We start from the raw sequence: 20792 nt of genomic DNA, 5'->3' as shown, positions 1-20792 counted from the left end.
AGAGAAGCTGTAATGTAATGAATACATGAAAGTATAGGACTGAACAGGACGAAGGAATGGGAATGGAATTATAAATCTGACTCGGTTTACAGTCAGTGCTATTTAAGCTAGTAGAAAAGAGAAGCTATGTATCTGCCCACAGGTTATTTGATGGCAGAAGTGGTGCAAATGTTGCATTAAACTGGGTAAAAGTTGGTGCAGACTTGAAGTAAATGTGGGGATCATTATCATCTCATCAGGAGGGATGAGACTAAAAGAACCAGGAGGGAGAAGACCAAGACCAAGAAGAGGATCTATTAGAAGAGGTACGAAATGGTAAGATGCAGATATTTATTTACCATGTGCCACATAAGTACAAGGCATCATTACTGCTCCGATTTATTGGTCATTTTGGACATATTTATGTATGCAGTTGTATCCACATACATGGGTTTTGCCGGTGGGGGAGTTAATTTCGTGGAAAAGTTAATATTAGTCGCGTTATTAGCTTAATTACGATAATGCTGTTGTAATGATGATCGTTATTATTGAGAAATGAAAGTTGGTGGAGGATATATATTCCGTAATGGATTGTGTACGAGGTTTCGTTCGTGTGTGCCATATCCGCTTTTGTGAATGGCGATGAATGCACGCTTAACAAGAGTTGATGATTGTAGATTTTGGCAAAAACGGAACACATATTTTTTTCTATTATGGCTGGTTTGCTATATAAATAAGCAGAAAAAATATGCAGTAATTTATTATTATACGTTTCGTGACGTTATTGGGACTTAAAAAACGTGGATTATTTATTTATCTTGCATGAAACTGTTTCTGTGAAACGGTTACGAAATTTATGGATTAGAGATGCATACATATTTGTCTCATCTCACCTTCATCGCATCCCGAAAAACGTTAGTGGTACTGGTGGGTGATGACTGTTTCTTTTTACCTGGAAGAAACGAGAGATGTGGGATTCTCCGCTGCAGATGGATATCGCTTGGTTAATTTTATTTATATGCATGAGAAATAGCATTTGGCCATTTGCATGCATCCCATACCTGTATATTTCATACCACGATTTGTTTTATGCAAATGACATTTCGCTAGAAATAATTCACACATGGCTAAGTCCACTTTCCGACCACAATTACATGCTATATTGCTGCTGCTGCTGCTTCTGCTGGTCTGGTCGTGTCACGTTCAGCATGTTCTTTATTGCGATGACAAAAGAACATTATTACATGACGGGTAGGTTATGGAGATCTTTTTGAACGGGTGACATTTTCTCAAAATGCGCGACTTGAATCGTAACAATAAAAGATAATGTCACAAGGAAATGTTTGTTTGTTAACGTGTTACAAGATTTATTGCATCCCTCGAAGGAAGAAGAAACTGACAGATTAAGACAAAAACGGGGAGAAAAAAATCTGTGCGAATTCATGCACGCACAGATATCATTTTTTTAATGTTCATTGAACTGTATCAATTCAAATGTAAGTAGGAACATTTAAAAGTCAGTCAGTCCAATCATCATCACGACCACCAGAATCATCATCATCACCCTGGCATAACATGAATTTCAATTGTTTTTGCAACTCTATTTTTTTGACGGGAAGAAGTATGCATAAAAATTTATCATCCGCTCTGCTGGAACACTTTATGGTATTTTTTTCTCTTTTTAAATTCTTCGCTCTTCTGAACGACATAATCATAGCGGATTTCGGCAAATGGTTGGTCGGTACAATGAAAATTAAATTTTTCCTGTAAATGTCAAACCCGTAAAAGCGCGACGAGCATATAATGCATATCTCTTACTTATTTAATTAATTATAATGTACCCACCGAGTAACAAGTCGTTTCAGGAATGAGTCGAAATTAAATGTAAATTTCTCCACGCAGTTTAAGACAGGAATTGCGCAGGGTGATCTTTGGACGATTCCCAGCAAGAGAGACAGGAATGTCGTTGTTGAAATGTACAGACGCAAGTTTTGTGTATGCAACTACGACTTGGTTACATCAAATTCAATCCAATCCATGTGCTGAGGTGACACTTGTTGAATATCTACACGTGGATTTTGGGCCAATATTTTTTTTACCGAGGATAGAATATTTTTATTTATTGCCAATACATAAAAACGCCCTGCCCCATTATCATTCATTCGATATTTTGTGACCACGTTGTCCTCACTGACTGACTAATTGGTAGTAAACTTGTCATTTAATTGCAGACCTAAATGGAATGGACACAAGACCTCTCTGAAGGAGCGTCACCACGTTGCTGCTGCTGGGTCGGTAAACTGATTAGGCAGTCTTTCTCTCATAAATACCTGCCTGATTACTGTCAAACTGCGACTAACAATTAAGAGCGTAGACCGAGTTCATGGACAACAAACTTGTGTATGCATTAAATTTGCATACTAAACTTACCATCCTTTATATTATTATACAACATACGTACATAACTAACTACCAAAACTACTAATCCTCCACAAATTTTCTCATCATCACAAAATAACAAAATCCGGACTGGAGGTGTACATGGTACGTATCACAGCGCAGTGAGGATGAGGACAACAACACGGATAACATAAAACCGGTTTCAATTTTAGCTTTAACAGCACAAAAAGAAATGGAAACATTGAATTGAATGATATGATATGAAATTATACGTATGAGAAAATGCCCACAGGTTTTTATTACAATTTCAGCGGGGTCCGTATTATATTTGCTGACAAGCATTATCAAACAATGTTTGTCACGTGAATAAGCAGTTAAATATGGACACTGTTGTTAACACTGTGGGTTAAGTTGTTGTGGGTCAGATTCAAACTCAATGGCAAAAAATGCTCGTATGTCCATACATTCATCAGGGCAAGTCAGTTAACTAGAGTAAATAATGTGAAGGATGAATATGAGAAAGATGAGATGATGATGCATATTGCATATACAGATCTCTGTATGTGCTTAAATATAAAGTGTAGGAGTAAATGTTTAGTGGTAGCATTGCAGTAATGTAATGAAAGCATAGTAAATACATAAAGGGTTGTCAGTAAAGTAAAGTGTTAGGTGTGTTCACTTACATTTTTTTCAACGAAACTTGGTAACTTGTGTATGTATGTATATAACTTGGCAAAGTAAGTACTGACATTGGCTTTGGTTTTACTACTACAACTTCTTCTTTTTGGTGTAGGTGTGTTAATAAAAGTAGGTTTAGTATCAGCTGCCAATATTTTTATTTTTGTACTAAATCTTTCCAAAAGAGAGAGGAATACGGACTGAAACTTGGTATCAAAATCCTCTATTTGCTCTTCTTCTTCTATTCCTCATTTCTGGGATTCTTTTCTATTTGTTGTATTTATACGTACATTTTTGGGTGAAAGAACAAAATCTTTGGGTATACATACATGGATCATTTGCTTGATACGTGAGTCACAATTTTGTCTCGTCAGTTTGACTGAATTGAATTGAAATCCATTTCTGCCCTTGTGTTACAGATGAAAGTAGTAATAAATTGGAGCGTTCCGTGTTCCGTTTCTCTGATTGAAATGGATCCCACTAAAATGCTGTGGAAAACACAATGTGAGTTCGTAACGGAGTTTTATTATCTCCTTTTTATCGCGTATTAAGACAATGGGGTGGCTAATACATAAGTAGGTAAGGGACCATGAAGTTCATTCATTCCTTATTTTTTTAATGTAGTGCTCGAGCTTGTTAGTGAAGCACCAAAAGCAGTCTGCATCGAGTGCAACGGTATCAGCAAAAATCACCGATTTTTTAGCGCCCCGTCGACCCCATCCGCTTCAGGGGACGATGTCAACATTGTTGTCGGAGGTGGTGGTGGTGGGAGTGAAAGTGACCTGAGCGGCCATTCCATTGGGCTATCTTCGAATAATGGTGTAGAATCATTGGACGGAAATGGACACATTCACGATTTCGAGTCAGTTGCTCCTCTAAGCAGTGGAGAAAACAGTTTGGAAAAATTAACCCATATAATTCAAGTAAATCTGCAAATCGTGGATTCCTTAACGGCCGATACCGCAAGCGATGATTGTCTTGATGCAAATAATCCTGGGGGTGATGAAGTTCCTCTGAATAATAGTAAAAATAGGCTCCAAGTCGTCAACGACGATGTAGTAATAGAATCCTTAAAAGTTCATGAAAATGGAGATAACAATGAGAGACGCCGCAGCTCAAAAACCGCCGCTGCGCCCTGGCATCGACCAAGCATTTACTATTTTAATCCGTTTGGTAGCTCATTTCATGGCAACTTGAGTCGTCCCAGTGTTAAGCGTTTGGTTAGTTTATGAGTACACTATTTACTAATCAAATAACAAACATAATTCATTGACACAATTATATTATTTTAGCTTGCAGAGGATGGTCACTATCTAGTCAGAAAACGGGCGGAAGATGGGGACGACGAGTTTGTGCTAAGTGTCAAGTGAGTTGATGAGTCATAATTTTCTATATTTATGCATAAGTCATTAATTATTTAGATTATTACATTTTTATTTTTTTGCAGATTTAACGGACGCGTCAAAAATTTTAAAATAACTTTTGACGACACGTCTGGCTTGATCTACTTGGAAAGTCGAGAAAAAGGGTTTGAACATTTAGAGGATTTGGTGCAAGACGGCCTCGTCACGATGTAATGAAGGGTTTTAAATATTTTGCCCATTAAGAACTCATTTTAAAATAATTCTTACCACAATAAGCAATTCATGACAATACGTATTTATTTTTAAGGTACGTTGAACACAGAGCAGGTCCTTACATTGATTTACTTTACGACCTCACCCGAAATGACCATCATCGACTTGGCGGAGGATGCAGCAAATATTTGGATTCTCTCAAGACCAACAACAGGTTGGGAGGTGCTTTCACTGCGGATTGCATTTATGAATTCTTTGAGAATAGTGGCAACAAGCCGGGTGAAAGCAACGGAGGAGCTGTTGCGAAACCAAGTAACAGGTTTGGTGGACAAAAACAGAATTCGCCAAGTCCAGTGTCATCCTTATCGGGGAGCTCGTTGGTAAAAGAAATTATGTTTTCTGATTGACTTTTAAAAATCTGATCAATTTTTTAAATTTGACACTTTTTTTCTTTATTACAGGAAAGAGTTAGACAGCCCGACCTAAAATCACATTCCTTCAAAATACATACGTTCCAGCAACTATCGAAATGTCAGATTTGTCTAAACTTTCTCTGGGGTTTATCAAGCCAGGGTTTGCTTTGCCAGCGTAAGTAGTTACATATTAATTCATTCTGTCAAATTATTAATGTATTTCGTATGTATACTACAGATTGCGGTTTAACAATCCACGAGGCATGCATTGCAAAAGTGCAGCACGAGTGTGAGCCAGATCTCACACAATTCGCAACCATATTCGGAATTAGCTTAACCTTGTTGGTGAAAGCCACTCCAGGATGTAGACCACCGTTCCTATTGCAAAAATGCATTTCAGAAATTGATAAGCGTGGTTTACATGTGGAGGGGATTTATCGAATATCCGGTTCCAGAGAGGCGTCAGATCGGTTGAAAACGCTCTTAGAAAGAGGTAATAAATTCGTCATGTTTTTACTAATCAGGAACTTTATGATATCGGTAATTGTCAAACATTCCCTTTTCCACTGCCACAAAGTAACCTACAGCGTGTACGAATTAATAATCAATATTTGTAAAATAAGTTTACGACGTAAACGAGTGACATGAGCATAGTCTACAAAAATTAAGTCATTAATTTCAACTACTTTTGTACAGATCGTGATTCTGCCGATTTAGCTGGACATTCTGACATACATTCCGTAAGAAGAATGCGAACTAAATTTATCAACACAAAAATTCATACATTCTTTAATTCATTACAGATGTGTAGCATTGTGAAACAATTCCTGAGACTTTTGCCAGAGCCTCTCATCAGCGAAGAAGTTTTCCATACATTCCTTAACAGTAACACAAATACCAATCTTCAACGTGCCACGCCAGCCACTACGGGTAATATTTACACAAATATTTACATAATTATTTTTAAATTTCAATTACAATACCAATTTTTATAGTTGTTCCTCCCTCCATAACAGTGGATTCTGTGCGGAGAGAACTAAAGAAATTGCCTCCAGCCCATTACATAACGCTGAAATATTTGCTACAACACCTCCACCGAGTTGCCGAACGAAGTGAACAAAACAAAATGAATCCTTTTAACCTGAGCTCCGTCTTTGCGCCGAGTCTCCTCCCCCCGGCACAAATTTCGATCGAAACCTTGCAGACGGGAACAGTATTGTTAGAGCTTATGATTACACATCAACGAAACTTGTTTCCAAAATGATTTATGATTACTATGTAATGATGATGATTCAACAATTATTCCTATTTCATGTGATGTCAACTTTTATGTATGTTTTTAGTTGTAAGTAACAAAGAGTATATAAATTTCTATCCAGTCCTTCTTCCTAACTGTGTTTTATGAGATTATATAGAAACAAAATGTCTATTGCATGCGGGTAATATCGATATAAATATTGTGACCTCGTGAGATTTTTGAGATTTTATTGAACAAGAGAAAGTAAAAGTACAATAACAAATGTATGTAAGTTTGGGTAATTTTTTGCGAAATAAAGAATATTATGCATTAAATTTTAAATTGGTCATTTTGTCACGACTGAAAAATTTCTCACAAATTGGAATTCCCTAATTTTGTGCATTTTTTTACGAGAATCACAATGTAAGACAAAGAAGAGATCTGCATGAACTAACATATTACCCCGGAGAAATCTGCGATTCACTTGATTTGCAAAAACCAAAACAGACGTTAGACATCTACTGTAGAGTGTCAAATGAAGAACAAAATGTGACACAATTTTTCTAAAATAGTTTAATTTTACTAAAATATTTTTATTTGGGACAGAGTTGTCTTCGTTTTTCATTGTAATACAATTGTATTAACTGAGCACAAGTTGATTAGTTAGTTAAAGGTTAAAATTGACAATCACTTTTGAAAATATTTCAAAATGAACATCATGTTGGAAGTATTATTGAAAACGCGAGTGAAATATTTGGCGATTGGAATTATTCTTTTGTTCTTCATTTTCCTCTTCTTGAGTGGGATGGATCATCGCGTTGAAGAAGAACAATTGGGAATTATTCAGTACAGGAAAAACGTCTTGTCACGCGTAAGTTGGTTACAAATTTCGATTTTTCGATTTTTAGTTCGAAAAATAAATACTGACTTATTCCATTGCAGGAGGCAGAACAGTTCCGAAACCAGCGAAGTCAATTACAAAAGAAAGAACAAGGTCCATCAGATTTCAAAGTACAATTCATTTCCGGAAAGGAATTGGCCAACGAAGTTGACAATGAACACAAATCATTTCAAGTCCATAGGGTTAAAATGATGAATATGGAGAGAAGTAAGGTATGTATGTGCGGAGTGTGAAAGAAAATCAAGTACCATTTTAATTATTGGGATTTATAGAATAATTAAACACTGCTAACGGCATATTTATTGCTATATTTAGATAACAGTAGAGTGCCAAGATCCATTTTCGGCTTTCGGAAAGGTGATTCCAGCTGGTGGAACGTACGAGTTTCGAGTCACCGACCTCTTCGCGAAACGCCACTACTGGTGCACAGGGCGTTATGGAAGTTCCGAATTTATGTTCAAAGCCTACGGTGAAGGAGCGCCACGAGATAACAATCAAATCACCTTGCATAAGGAGGGTGCTTTCATCAATGGAAAATCTATGAATATGGAGGACAGTCCAATGAAGTACAAATTGCCACCAAAGGGAACAATTGGCAGAAATGCATTGGGGTCGAATGTGATAAGACATCCCTATCCTGCCGAGCATGAACAGGATGTTCCCCTCCCAGACCATCCGGAAGTAGGAATGGTTGACCATGTTGAAATTGATGATCCAATTCCGTCATAAGAAATACTTAATGCGTTGTTATCTATCGTCACATCGACAGCATTTCAGAAAAAGACTGGTCAATCAATTTACATTTATATATTTTAAAACGAATGGTTACAGCTCAAATCTATGAAATTGTAAATTGACGTTATTTTGTGAAATGTACATTGTTTTTTTAAATTTTTCTGTACTTTATTGAATTGATGATATCCATGAAAGGGTACGTTTATTCCAAACCAACAAAATAACTACTACTTTTTTCTATAAATGTAGTCAAATTGCTACAAGCAAGTGTAGGTTGACCATAATGTATTTTATTAATTATGTTGAATATTTTGAATTGAATAGATTAATAAGTTGTTGAATAGTTACATATTTGAATTTTTATAATCTCTGAGTACATCGGTTAATTTACCTTTAGTAGTTCTCCTATTAAATCTAGTCTACTCCATAAAAAATGATGATGAGACGATTAACCAAGCTTTACTCAAATTATTTACTCAAAATGAAATAAATTGTCCAAATCATTTGTGAATATAATATCATACAAACAACTGTGAAATCTTGTATAAAATTCTAAACTATTTCATTCATTCCCATTCCTTAATACTTTGTGTTATCAGTTCTCATATCGCATATTATAAGCTCATCATACGAGTATAACAGCGTCTAAAATCAGCAAAGCTACATACAGGCCGTGCTGTGTAAATGCATGAGATTATTCCTTTCTCTTTCCATCCGGCTGCCACTACTGCTCGTCTTTAAACGGAGCCCAAAATCTTATTAAATTTGATAAATATCACTAAAATTCGACAATTAATTGTGCTTTCTTCCAAATAAATTATTTATCCCGGTGTAATTTTTTGCGTAATCAGTTTGATCTCTAAAATATACGTCCAATTTCCCAATTTATCCGTAAATCGTTGTGACTGTGAGCTGTCTGTAATCTATTCAATTATTCGTCATTTGCCAGGTTGCACATTTTAATTGTTAATTGCAAACATATTGACTTGATTACATAAGTGATAAATGTGGATTTGCACATGTATTTATTCACAGTGTGAATTTCACACTGCCTAAAGACTGTTATTATATCTACCCAGTTTTATAAGATTTTTTGATAAATAATACTTCTATTGACATTTATTACACAAGTTCTTAAGTTATTTGAACATATTAAGTTTAATTGAGCGAAAGTTTAATTTATTTAGTTAAATCATTATGTCTGTGAGACAAACACCGTTAACATGTCACGGTCATACGCGACCCGTCGTGCACTTGGCGTTCAGTGCAATTACGGAGAGTGGATATTTCGTAATGTCGGCGTGTAAAGGTGACAATTTATGAATATTTGTTAAATTAATTTGTAAGTTTCTGATAATAATTACCGTGTTAATTTGTTGTGTTACAGATGGAAAACCAATGTTACGCCAGGGCGACACCGGTGACTGGATTGGGACGTTTGAAGGTCACAAGGGGGCAGTTTGGGGGGTGGCTTTGAATAGAGATGGGACTAAGGCTGCTACGGGGGCAGCGGATTTTAGTGCCAAGGTTAATACAATTACAATCTCATAGTAATTGTAGACGTAATTTAATGACAATTAATATTTTTTCGCAGATTTGGGACGCTATGAGCGGAACGGAAATACATTCATTTCAACATAATCATATCGTCAAGTCTGTCTGCTTTAACAGTAACGGGACCCAATTGGCGACTGGAAGTAATGAGAAATTGATAAGAATTTTCGACTTGGAACGCCCCGATGCTGGTAATGAGGACTACATAAAATTTATGTCGGAAAAGCTTAATGCAAGATAATTAAATTACAATTTGTTGCACTAATCAGATGCCCTGAAAATGGCTGGTCACGAATCCAACCTTCGTCACTGTGCCTTCTTCGGGGATAAGTGCGTAGTCAGTTGTTCGGATGATAAGACCCTTCGACTCTGGGATATCAATAGTGCTCAAGCCGTAAGAAAGTTAGAATTCCCCTGCGTTGTCGAAGATATTCAGGTTGGTTTAATTAATTTTAATTCAAGTTGGTTTAATTTGAAAAATGAAAAAAAAAATTTAATTCAGGTTTGTTACGCCACGCGGATCTTGACTCTTACGTACGGAAATATTGTTGCCTTTTGGGATTTGGATACGTAAGTTATTATTGATTATTTGTCATTCATATTATGAACAAGAAATAATGGTAACTCATTCCACTCAAGAACAACTAATTGAGAAATAACGTTTATGCTTTGGTCTTGGTTTAGCATGACATTAATTAAAGAGTTTAAAGTTCCAACCCAAGTACATTCTGCTTCCTTGAAACCTGATCAATCCATTTTCGTTTGTGGGGGTGAAGATTTCAAAATTTATAAATACGACTACAACTCTGGAGTCGAGCTTGGTAAAGTTAATTTATTTTCGTTAAGAACTTTTATTTGAAACAATTTGTTAATCCAGATAATATTTGAACAGATGCATTTAAGGGACACTTTGGACCTGTTCACTGTGTCCGATTCTCTCCTGATGCAGAATTATATGCCTCAGGTTCTGAGGACGGTACCCTCCGACTTTGGCAGACTAATGTGGGAAAGAATTACGGCCTTTGGAAATGTGTACAAGGAACTGTTGCAGAAAATGGGAAAGGATCTGATTTGTCAGACCTTAACTAATTAGTAAATAATAAGAATAATCGGTCCATTTTAAATATGACCACAGTATTCAAAAGTTTATGTATAAAGAAATTATCTCTGTGATTTGGTGTTCTTGGATTGGATGAGTCAGTCTTCATAAACGATATTTAATTATTTATTATTGTGCTATTTATTTGGTTAAATATGGGTTAATTTTCCAACTATTTGAAATTGATCCAATTCTATTCCCAGTGATGTTTGACGAAAAACAAAATATGTAAGTATTGGGCTCAATAAGAAAGTGTAATATGAAAATAAATAATATTTGGAATTTGTGACAAGAATTGTTAATATTTTTCGTAGCACAATTAGTGTCTTGATTTTCTTCTCTTTAAATATTCAGGTGACGCATTCATAATTGATTCGCATGTACGCAAAGCTGAGACAAAGTCGTAATCCAGTTGTTCATTTAATTGTCATGCAAAAAAATAAACCAGTGCAAATGTGATAATCAGAGTTCATGATCAGAATCGCATAAGCATAATTAAGAATTTACCTCCTGGTCAAACTGGTATCAAATCCAAGTCTTTGCTTGCTTTTATGCAATCTGATTCAGAAAACTGGTTGGTTGGTTGGTTTTGGTTTGATGACAATTGCAACAAATAACATAGGACCATTTTTCATATCGATTTCAAATTTTTTAGATTAAAATTTTCTTTTTATAAAAAAAAGTCCTCTACTATCTAAGTAATCCTATAGATTAAAATTCACACAATTAAACTTCAATAATGGCGTACAAATTGCACCAAAGTTAATAACCAAAATGCCATTCAAGGAAACGCACAGTTTACTAAACAATAATGATCAGGAATCTAGCTACAGACTAAAAAAACAATATTCAAAAAGGTTAGTGAGAATTTCATATTTAATCAAATTAATTAATTTTAAATGTATTAACAATTGAAATTCAGGTATGACAAGAAATTTATCATACTTCTAATCACATTGGCAGGACTGATACTCTTTCTTTTATGGATTAAAAGTAATTCAAAAACTAATAAATATTAAATTCGGATCATTTTCATTCCTCCTTAATTTTACAGTTGTCCAGCCGAATAATTTCCTTTCTCGGGGTGAATTTTCTTCAAATATTTTCAATACTAGTCTACAAAACACTCCACCCAGTAAAGTTCCAGCTTCCGCAACGCCTAAAACCACTGCCACCATCTCATCCATAGGCAACACTACAATCTTCCACTACAATTTCATCCTCACTGAAGGAACAATTAGTCCTGATAACTACGCTCAAAACGGTTACCTCATAAACGGTCAGAGTTCTCCCGGTCCGGAGATTCGCATTAAAAAATATTCCACTCTTATCGTACACATCACGAACAAACTAAAAGTCGGCGTCACTTTCCACTTTCACGGCATCCACCAGAGCAAATCTTTCCTTTCCGATGGAGTGCCAATGGTGACGCAAAAAATAATTCCCCCAGGTGGAACTTTCACCTACGAGATTGACACCTGGCCACAAGTTGGAACATTCTTTTATCACGCCCACACCGGTCTGGACATCATTTGGCTGTATGGGCCTCTAAATATCGAAGATGATTCAAATTCACAATCCTTTCCGGCAGCTTATCAATACGACGAAGACAGAGTTTTCACCCTAAGCGGAATTTACCACGAATCTCTGACCCAGATTATGACTCGTATCACTGGACCGGTACATCAATATCCGGCAGTCGCATCGAGCATAGCGCTAAATGGAAGATCGTACGGACTATGGGGAACAAAATCGAACGCGGCTTACAAAAATACCACCGGATATTACGTCACAAATGTCGAGCAAGGGAAAACTTATCGGTTCCGATTTATCAATGCAGCCTCAGACTCGCTACTTTGCTGTAATGTGACGGCACACAGTTTCACGGTAATCGAGACCGACGGGGTGTATGTCGACCCCATCGTCACGGACCATATCGTCATAACGCCAGGTCAGAGGTACAGCGTTCTTATCAAGATGAATCAACCCATCGGCAACTATCACATAAGTTGTAAGCAAATGGAAAGCTACGGACCTCTGAATGGAATTGGGATCCTGCATAATGACGGGGCCTCACCCCCCACGGACAAAATGTTGAGGGAGGACCGTGTCGGGGAAGAAGCTTTGCCGTTGGACAATTGGATTTTGGACCAACTACACCCAAATGTTGCTCTGGGACAGATCGATTTATATAAAGTTCCGAAAAATGTGGATCGCGAATTTGTAATTGATGCATTCGAAGCTGTTGTGGGTCAACAGCATATTTATCTTGTTAATGGACATTATTTCGAAGAACCAATTATTCCGTATTTTATGCAGGTTATTTAATTCACATATAAAATTGTAACCCAACATTTATTTACATGTGTACCTTAAAAATGTTTATATACACTTTCAGTTAAAGCAAGGCATAAATATAACCAACCCTCCTCAAGTGTTTGAAATCCTGGAAGGAGAAAGTATTCAAATTGTCTTCCAAAATCAGAGAACTGACGATTTTTGCTTCAGCCACCCCTGGCACATTCACGGTCATTCTTTTCACGTCGTAGGTCACGGTGCAAATCGGTATGACCCAATTGTCGATGGGACGCGTATTCAGAAGGATATCGCAGATAGAGAACAATTTCAATTTAGAGATTCTGTTACTGTTTATGCAAATCAGACATTAGGAGATTATACGGATGGTGCATTTTGTGGGTGGACTGCGGTCAGGTTTTCTGCACATAATCCTGTGAGACATCTTAAAATATTTAGTTTTTGAAGAGTTTCTAAGAATTGGGATGAATTTGTAATTTAAATTTTGTAGGGCTTATGGCTTGGACACTGTCACGTGACCCCGCATTTGATAATGGGCAAGAAATTCGTGATATGGGAACATTCCATTGAAGACCCATATTTGAAGGAGTTGATGACTGCTAAAAGTAATAGACAAAGGGTGAAAGCAGTGTTTTAAAACGTGCTCAAATTTATGCGAATGTGTTCATCTATAGTTTCTGTTTAGCAAATAATATACATTCTTTCGTTTAAATGTTTAATGTTCAAACATTTTAAATATCATTAGTTGAGAATTTCGTCATTAAAAATACGCCGTTTTATAATAATTACGACTCTTTCGCAAGTGTTTATGAATTTTAAGAAATCATACATAAGATGCGATCGCAATATTTTGCAATTGATTTGAATTTCTTATCGCATAGCATACATATTACCCTATGTTATCACAGTACACATAATTTATACGTATTAAATACCTACTTCTTAATATTTTTATACTCTAGTTTCATAAGAATCAAAATAAAATTATCATACATATTAAACAGTACAATTTACAAAATTTGAATTTTGAACATTATGAAATAGCATGAACACTTGTAGATAAACTGCTTAATACATATAAAAACAAACTTTCATACCAATAACTTAACTACATATTTACTATTTATCCACCTTGTCAGTCAAATAGTTATTTATAAATTGTTGTACTCTCCAAATTAGCACAAGATTTAAAACTTATCCCGAAACTGTAAATCTAGAGGACGATGGTCCCAGGAAAAAACCGCATTGCGAAGTGCAAACTGGATCTTGAAGGATTTCACTTCGTCCAGCTTCTTGGAAGAGTTTCGAACAACTGATAATTCTCAAGGAGGTGCATTTGGGCTGAATTTTAAATTGAACACAAAAATCGTCATCATTATCATCGCCAGATTGGAATTGATATCTTTTTATGCAAATAGGAACATACCCCTTGATCCGAGCAAATGCACGACACGCACGGCGACTGTAGAGCCGAACCACCCACGGCGATTAGTCGTCCACCAATATTGCATGACAGAGGTCCGGCAGCTTGCTCTTGAGGACTGACGAGTGGAAGGGGTTTGCTAATGGTGGGAGGAGCACTAGATTGTTCACGCCATGCGTCAACGTTAAGTGTCGCCAAAAGATTGCAAGGCATTCTCGGGTTTCTGCAAGGAAAGAAGTGTGCCAATTAATTTTTGCAAAAACAATCATTTATCTTATGTATGATTTACAAAACATTGTGTGGAGCATCCATTGTCCAACGCTGAATGCTTGTTGGAATTTCCATATTGTCACAGACAATCTTGGCCAGGGTCATTTTCCTTATTTCGGCCAATTGTTGGGGAGTAAAGCCGATCGACTTGTCATTCGTTTCATACCAGAATCTGTCACATTGTCGCAATTTACGGAATTGCGTGCCGATAATGCAGGTCATAACGGGACCAAGGATTCCACTCATGACTGGACGCTCAACCAGCGCTCCGGTGAAGAGATCAATGTCGTCAACGTGGGCGTAAACCTTTTTCATTAGAAAAGTATAAATTTTTTAAATTAGATTAAATGGGTCGATTGCATAACAAATAGATTTTTGTACAGTTTTGAGTCTCTGAAGGACATCGAATGGAATTTCGGTGCTGAGGTCGTCAAAATTCTGAGCTTTCTTAAGATTGCAAGCGCCACGGTAATGATTATAGCCGGGCAGACCGTGGTCCCTTCCTCGTTGAAGATTGAGCGAAATAAGGTCCAATCCACTAAATGACCTTCTCTTATCCTCGAATAAGTGATTAGTAATTTCATTACTGACAAATGGATCTGCACAGAAAAAAACAATATATCGCGGTTTTCCACGTGGGTAGCGACTAAGCTAATATTTAAGTAATAATTATAATTACGGACCCATTTGCTCCATTGGTTCTGCAATAAGACCACGAATAACCTCATCCACCATCAAAGGTTTGTACAACTATTTAGAATTAAAAATAAAGGGCATGCATTTTGTAACGTTGTCCTCATGCACAAAGAAATCGTTGGATAACCAAATGCTAAATACCATGTCCGAGTTGAAGAATCCATCCCGAAGGGGAAGATGTGGGTTCATCCCGCGATATCCGCCATCCATCCTGGCAAGATTCGGTCGAATCAAACTGTGTCCGAAACGGAAGGCTGCTGCAGCGAATTCATTGTAAATCGTGGCAGAACACCTGTGACACAATTTTGATTTTTATTACATAATAGAATGTCGGACATAGTAAAAATACCAACCTGGCATCATAGCCAGCATAATAGCCATCGTTTTGCAGGGCGAGACCGTACGCGTTGACCATGGAAGGACCAATGATTCTGGGGAGGAGCTCGTTGTACGTGACGTGTTGGTTCACGGCGCCCATAATTCTTCGAACCTGTATAAAATATGCACATGCATAATTAATTAAGGATATGTGTATTCAAGTTTATTTAAGGGTATTATTTCGGCTACCTCTTGATAAATTTTTTCGTCATTCCACTGAGGATTTATTCTCTTCATGTCATCCGCCCATTGGTTGTGTTGTCGAAGAAATACCTAAAGGAAGAGCACGTAATTTAAAAATATAAAGAAATTAGATACAAATTAGCGTCTTTCTGTGCAACTTAAAGTTGTACTTACCGTGTGCAGTGCGGCTAACGCGGGTTGTTCACTCGCTACCGTTTTTAAATGACACAAGTTTTAGTCAAGGGATTGCATTTTCTCTAAATAATTGACTTATTTACCTCTAGGATCCCCAGCATAGAAACAATAACCGGATGGTGACTTGCATTCCTTCAACGTGCCAGTCTGTGGCATGAGGGGCTTCCTTCCAGCACTACCAGTTCCATTTAATTTACCTCCACGAATTCGTAAACTGTCCGCTTTGCAAACTTCTTCCCCGTAAATTTGAGATGCATCAATGTAAGCCGAATTCTGATTAATTTGTTCCCTTGGTCCGAGCCTTTGTTGACCTGGAAGTGATCTCGTAAAGGGGATGCAGTACGGACTTCCACTCTCTCTCTTATCCGGATACCAGCTATCACCGGTGGGGACGGGAATCGGCCAACATTCCGGATGTGTTGATGAAGCACTGTCACACTCGCGACAGTTGAGAATCTTATCTTCGGGACCTTTATGGACTGGGGTCAATGTGAGGTCATGGTCCAAAAATTGAGCTATTTTTAAAAAAATACACATATCTTATCAATATAATTGTCATAAATTTCACTACATTGTATGTTATTCACTGCTCATTCATTACCGTACTGCATCAACATCAATGTATGCTTATTCGAGAGATGAGAAACGTCAATGTGGACATAGGAAGAAACATGCCTCGGACTTGGGAGTGGTCTTCCCAACGCAGACATTGACCGTGGTTTCGAAACCCCGTCGGCATACGCGGAAGGAATCATACGATCGAATGTGATCACACTCTTTCCCCAGCCAGGATTCTGCACATTGTTACACCAGCCAGAATAAGTTCGGTATGGGTTGCGAGTATCGCATGGTAAAACTTCGTCATGAACGTTGCACTTCAAAGCCCCCATGGACCCTTGGCTGACAACGAAAGATCGCAAATCAATCTCTTTCCGAACCCCACCCGTGGATCCATCTTCAAACAGGACGGATTGTCTTTTCACCCTTTGAATCCGATTGCTTGGCGTGTCATCTTCCAAGCTTTTTAAAAATGCTCGGGAAGCGAATTCTAGCAAAATTGAGGTGTTTGACAGAGCCAAGGCTTCAAGGGAAGGTGGACTAAATGCGAATGCCGTCCCGACCGGCGATTTTGCATCAGCCCCAGAATCTAAACAAGTCAAGTCAATTGTTAATTAACTATTTAAATTAAAAAGTTGACCATGTGTGCACAAAATTTTCTAAAAAAATATGTATGAACCCACTGTGAATAAAAACGTTGTCAATTTTCCTCTGTCGTTCCACCCACCCATCATTCGCTTCGTTAAAGCTGTCCAAAATCAAGGACTTTGGAATTGTAAGGAAGTCAGCAAAGAGCACAATTCTAGACAAAAATTCATTAGTCTCATTGTCAATGGGACTAATAAATATTTTAATTCTTAAACGGTAGCTAAATATGGATCATGATGCACTGTTACCTTGTTCCATTTGAAATGGAGTCGTCACCATGCGCTCGGTCATTGACAAGGTCTACAAAGTAACAAATTAACATGTGTAATAACCAATTATCCTAATTGTTATCTTCTCTTCAAATCGTTTCCTGAAATTACTTATGTCATACGTAAAACGGAAGTCATACTCTTTCGGGTAATACATAAATAAGCATCCAATCCTAAATGCATGCATATGATTTTATGTAAATTCATTAATTTTATGCCACTACAAAGCAAGTTATTCTTCTTCTCCTTTCCTTCCCAAAACCCAACCTTGAATGGAAATAACAAGTCCCGTCCTTTGAAGGCCGTCTCTCATTTAATACGCGTTGTCGTACGAGCGGAAAGAAGAAAGCAAGCAATTGACATTCCATGAACCCTTTCCTTACATTGCGAGTTGTTGAGATTTTCGAGAAGTTGAGCCCATTGTTTAGGAAGGCTTAGAGTGACCTGTTCTTCTTCATCATCAATATTGGAATGAGTAATATCATCGCTCTCCTGGTTAAAAATAGGGCCAGAATTGTTGTTATTAATGGCATGTTCGTCATCTTGAGAGAATGTCCAGTGGCCAGAATCCGGTCCAAGGTCGGCAGGGAGTGACCACTTTCCATCCGATACTGTCACCACTGCCACCACTACGACGACCAGGAGGCTCAAGGTCTCCCTGTAAATAAGTTGTTAATAATGTTTACAATCTAGATATGTACTTTCAGTTTCAGGAGGAAAACTTGACACACTTTGATATAAATAGTCCTCCAGTGCCTTAAATATGGGTACAAAGGGTAAATTTAACTGCAAGAAGAAATAGTTATGCGCATATGCACGCGTCTCAACTTTCTCATCCTCATGCAAGCGGACCGTAAATTTCTGCATTTTTATTTTCATGACATTTTATATGATTTTATAATGCCAACTGTCAGGTGAAGTAGTTTGCATGTGAGGGTAAATCATGAGAAGCACATTTTTTCGAGACATTTATTACGTGGGCGAGTAGACTAATTTGTCAAATTGTGCCGCACAGACGCAGGTGTGGTGCCTACATTTCCCTAAACAAAATTTGCATGTGGTTTAGTCCCGGTTTTAAATGGTGTCAGCGATCAAGATAACGGGTCATTTATTAAATCTGCATCTCTCTTATTCCGTATGTACATACATAATAAAACGTGACTTGATATGGGTACGTGTCAAGTAAGCAATAAAAATCTTGGATTACAAGATACAAACTAAAAAGGACTAGATTTTACTTACCTTCGTATCATGATTTTTGTTGTAAAATGCAAAAAAATACGCTAAACTCCCAGAAAAGTTATGATCAGATCACTGCACAAAACCAACAAAACTGAGAGACGGTACTCTACTCCAGAAGGAAATGTCACTGCTGAATGGGTATTTACTGATGCTCCTTCTTCTCCATGTCTTTAGTTGAAACTCTGGCTGGACACTGCGTCCAAGTGCCCTTGGTTCACCACTTTTATTACAAAGGACCTCCAACCCCGGACCAACCAGGCCACAAATGTTAATAGTCTTTTACTTGGACCATGTGCCAGGTAGGGTATTGGGAAGCTATTAAATACATATATCACAAACGACGTATTCTGTATGTACCTCGACCACAACCGACTCGAACTAGAAGTCCACTGAGGCCAAGTAAGTCATCAAAATCAAAATCAACGAAATGCATGCGGAACTACATAAGCGTCATGTTATGCATTACTTGGACCAGAAAATGAATAAATGTGAATTATGCACATGAAGATGATGCAGGTAAGTAATTCAAACATGCGAGTTTAACAGCGATGAGGAGAGATCTACTTACATACATTTTGTCTCTAGATACATCACCATCGGCTCATCTTGTTGTTGTTTCGCTGATCATAATGTTGCTTATTATGCACATTGGATTGCAAACTTTGACTCGTAAAGGAATTCATGTATTGTTACATAATACTGTGGGGTCTTTTGAATAGAGATGTTATGATATGACGGAGGTTTATATTACGTGGCATGATTTTTTAAGTGATGGTGGGTGACGTGAAATCCTTAAGAATTAGTAAACCTAGGAATTTATATGTTTACCTAAGTAAGTTTTAGTCAGAACAAAAGTATTTTAAACATAGAATGTATGTACATATGTACATTTAGAAACTAATAGCACAATAGGGCCGACCAGCGAATGGGTGAATAACGGGAATCTTAGTAACCATCTATTTTGAGACAAACTTTCTCATATTTGTGTCATAAATGAGTGACAAATCATAATTACAATGTGTCCCAAGTGGGTTCAAAACAATTCGATGCAGGAGGTACATCTGTATTTTGAGGAGGAGGAAAGTGAAAGGAAAGTGAAAACTTTTTTTGTCAAGGTCGTTTCGTCAATTGTGATGCGGATGTAGTGCATATAATTTAAAGTTAGAATTAAAGGTGTAAGATCATAGAACGTCAAACGGAATATGAGACCATCGGAAAATCCTGCCCTGATTGTAGGCAACCTTCCATTTTGATATAATTGACTTGGCAATGGTTTCCTCAATTACGTCACGGCTTGCATTTGAAATTTTATGTAGCGCTGTTTAGTTACGTGGCGACTATTGTATGTTACTTATTGTGTTTCGTTTCCAAAATTCCTGTCAGAAACTTTGTCGTTGAAACTGCATAAACTCTGACCAGATCTACGTCCATATTATGTCACCAATTTTGATCTGGACTACGTCATGGGCTCAGGTATTTTACAAGGCGAATTTCTTCCCTGTGCACAACCGGAGTCAGCTAAAGTATCGTCAGCACAAGATCTTTTATCGAGCATCCTCACCAGAAGTATGATCACTGAGGGAAATATTAATGCCAATAATGATGTTCAGGACACACTTAACATGTGTCACTTCAACCAAGAAGAGGTTAAAGATGCCTCAAATATGTATAGTTTTGCTGTAAATTTGTTATATTTACATTTGTGCAAATGTTTCCAGACCAAAGTCTTATCTCAACTTTATAGACGACTCACACTCACCGGAGGTCCAATTGATCGGTCAAGATTTATCGAAATTATACAAGCCGCAAGTCCCCAACCCATAGAGGATGTTGAGATCTTGGACACTTTGTTCAGATCGTGCGACCATGATAAAGATGGAAAGGTGAAGAGGACTAATAATTTCGCAGTAATTAAGTACGATCAAAGAGGTTAATGTTGATCGGACAAATTTTAGATCGATCAGGAAGAGTGGCTAACTATTCTCACCGTTCTCATGCGGATAGACCCTCCCGATAGTGTCAAGGACATAATTGTGAGCGA

At 37.3% G+C, this 20792-nt stretch overlaps 5 protein-coding genes across 10 annotated transcripts; 4 read left to right on the top strand and 1 right to left on the bottom strand.

Annotated features, from left to right (window-relative positions):
* Positions 1-167: 167 nt before the first annotated feature.
* LOC110848188 (N-chimaerin) lies at positions 168-6626 on the top strand. Of its 4 annotated transcripts, none has more exons than XM_035851249.1 (12): positions 168-315; positions 2211-2270; positions 3477-3561; positions 3682-4277; positions 4350-4423; positions 4505-4630; positions 4729-5014; positions 5096-5222; positions 5286-5540; positions 5744-5787; positions 5851-5977; positions 6064-6626. In XM_035851249.1, exons 2-12 carry the CDS (start codon positions 2217-2219, stop codon positions 6309-6311), a joined length of 2022 nt encoding a protein of 673 aa, XP_035707142.1. In that variant the 5' UTR covers positions 168-315; positions 2211-2216; the 3' UTR covers positions 6312-6626. The 4 variants fall into 4 exon arrangements, with proteins under 4 accessions (XP_035707142.1, XP_035707141.1, XP_021951030.1 ...); XM_035851248.1 differs by having other exon boundaries at positions 172-315; positions 6043-6626; XM_022095338.2 differs by lacking the exons at positions 168-315; positions 2211-2270 and adding an exon at positions 2331-3116 and having other exon boundaries at positions 6043-6626.
* A 147-nt stretch (positions 6627-6773) lies between these two features.
* LOC110848191 lies at positions 6774-8453 on the top strand. Its single transcript, XM_022095343.2, has 3 exons — positions 6774-7155; positions 7227-7397; positions 7501-8453. Exons 1-3 carry the CDS (start codon positions 6994-6996, stop codon positions 7912-7914), a joined length of 747 nt encoding a protein of 248 aa, XP_021951035.1. The 5' UTR covers positions 6774-6993; the 3' UTR covers positions 7915-8453.
* A 159-nt stretch (positions 8454-8612) lies between these two features.
* LOC110848189 (serine-threonine kinase receptor-associated protein) lies at positions 8613-10875 on the top strand. Of its 3 annotated transcripts, none has more exons than XM_022095341.2 (7): positions 8613-8869; positions 9108-9229; positions 9308-9447; positions 9515-9665; positions 9744-10044; positions 10159-10295; positions 10367-10875. In XM_022095341.2, exons 2-7 carry the CDS (start codon positions 9118-9120, stop codon positions 10561-10563), a joined length of 1038 nt encoding a protein of 345 aa, XP_021951033.1. In that variant the 5' UTR covers positions 8613-8869; positions 9108-9117; the 3' UTR covers positions 10564-10875. The 3 variants fall into 3 exon arrangements, with proteins under 3 accessions (XP_021951033.1, XP_021951032.1, XP_021951034.1); XM_022095342.2 differs by having other exon boundaries at positions 8615-9229; positions 9744-9910; positions 9977-10044; XM_022095340.2 differs by having other exon boundaries at positions 8613-9229.
* A 472-nt stretch (positions 10876-11347) lies between these two features.
* Positions 11348-13890, top strand: LOC110849061 (L-ascorbate oxidase). Its single transcript, XM_022096437.2, has 5 exons — positions 11348-11430; positions 11496-11566; positions 11628-12892; positions 12972-13304; positions 13380-13890. The coding sequence occupies exons 1-5, from the start codon at positions 11348-11350 to the stop codon at positions 13524-13526; spliced, it is 1899 nt and encodes a 632-aa protein (XP_021952129.1). The 3' UTR covers positions 13527-13890.
* On the bottom strand, positions 13637-18957 carry LOC110849060 (lactoperoxidase). The gene is made up of 15 exons (XM_022096435.2): positions 18752-18957; positions 17893-18167; positions 17489-17540; positions 17276-17394; positions 16636-17181; positions 16118-16549; positions 16014-16048; positions 15846-15929; positions 15632-15768; positions 15420-15570; positions 15266-15332; positions 14964-15181; positions 14602-14888; positions 14316-14535; positions 13637-14230 (listed from the first exon to the last, which is right to left on the bottom strand). Exons 1-15 carry the CDS (start codon positions 18760-18762, stop codon positions 14084-14086), a joined length of 2781 nt encoding a protein of 926 aa, XP_021952127.1. The 5' UTR covers positions 18763-18957; the 3' UTR covers positions 13637-14083.
* Positions 18958-20792: the final 1835 nt, after the last annotated feature.

This window comes from Folsomia candida, unplaced genomic scaffold (genome assembly GCF_002217175.1).
Source record: "Folsomia candida strain VU population unplaced genomic scaffold, ASM221717v1 Fcan01_Sc004, whole genome shotgun sequence".
NCBI classification, from domain to species: Eukaryota; Metazoa; Arthropoda; class Collembola; order Entomobryomorpha; family Isotomidae; genus Folsomia; species Folsomia candida.
The sequence above is the reverse complement of the archived record's forward strand: the minus strand, read 5'-3'. Positions and strand labels throughout refer to the sequence as shown.

Excerpts from the sequence above, each read along its gene's own strand:
- LOC110848188 (XM_035851248.1), top strand. The coding sequence starts at position 2,217 with ATGGAATGGACACAAGACCTCTCTGAAGGAGCGTCACCACGTTGCTGC. Across the intron at positions 2,271-3,476 it reads CACCACGTTGCTGCTGCTGG|ATGAAAGTAGTAATAAATTG; the intron begins GTCGGTAAACTG and ends CTTGTGTTACAG. Across the intron at positions 5,223-5,285 it reads CCAGGGTTTGCTTTGCCAGC|ATTGCGGTTTAACAATCCAC; the intron begins GTAAGTAGTTAC and ends TGTATACTACAG.
- LOC110848191 (XM_022095343.2), top strand. The coding sequence starts at position 6,994 with ATGAACATCATGTTGGAAGTATTATTGAAAACGCGAGTGAAATATTTG. Across the intron at positions 7,156-7,226 it reads GGAAAAACGTCTTGTCACGC|GAGGCAGAACAGTTCCGAAA; the intron begins GTAAGTTGGTTA and ends ATTCCATTGCAG. Across the intron at positions 7,398-7,500 it reads TGAATATGGAGAGAAGTAAG|ATAACAGTAGAGTGCCAAGA; the intron begins GTATGTATGTGC and ends TGCTATATTTAG.
- LOC110848189 (XM_022095341.2), top strand. The coding sequence starts at position 9,118 with ATGTCTGTGAGACAAACACCGTTAACATGTCACGGTCATACGCGACCC. Across the intron at positions 9,230-9,307 it reads CGTAATGTCGGCGTGTAAAG|ATGGAAAACCAATGTTACGC; the intron begins GTGACAATTTAT and ends GTTGTGTTACAG. Across the intron at positions 10,296-10,366 it reads CAACTCTGGAGTCGAGCTTG|ATGCATTTAAGGGACACTTT; the intron begins GTAAAGTTAATT and ends ATATTTGAACAG.
- LOC110849061 (XM_022096437.2), top strand. The coding sequence starts at position 11,348 with ATGCCATTCAAGGAAACGCACAGTTTACTAAACAATAATGATCAGGAA. Across the intron at positions 11,431-11,495 it reads AAAAAACAATATTCAAAAAG|GTATGACAAGAAATTTATCA; the intron begins GTTAGTGAGAAT and ends ATTGAAATTCAG. Across the intron at positions 13,305-13,379 it reads GGTTTTCTGCACATAATCCT|GGCTTATGGCTTGGACACTG; the intron begins GTGAGACATCTT and ends TAAATTTTGTAG.
- LOC110849060 (XM_022096435.2), bottom strand. Across the intron at positions 17,395-17,488 it reads TCCATTTCAAATGGAACAAG|AATTGTGCTCTTTGCTGACT; the intron begins GTAACAGTGCAT and ends ATTTTTGTCTAG. Across the intron at positions 15,333-15,419 it reads GATTCTTCAACTCGGACATG|TTGTACAAACCTTTGATGGT; the intron begins GTATTTAGCATT and ends AATTCTAAATAG.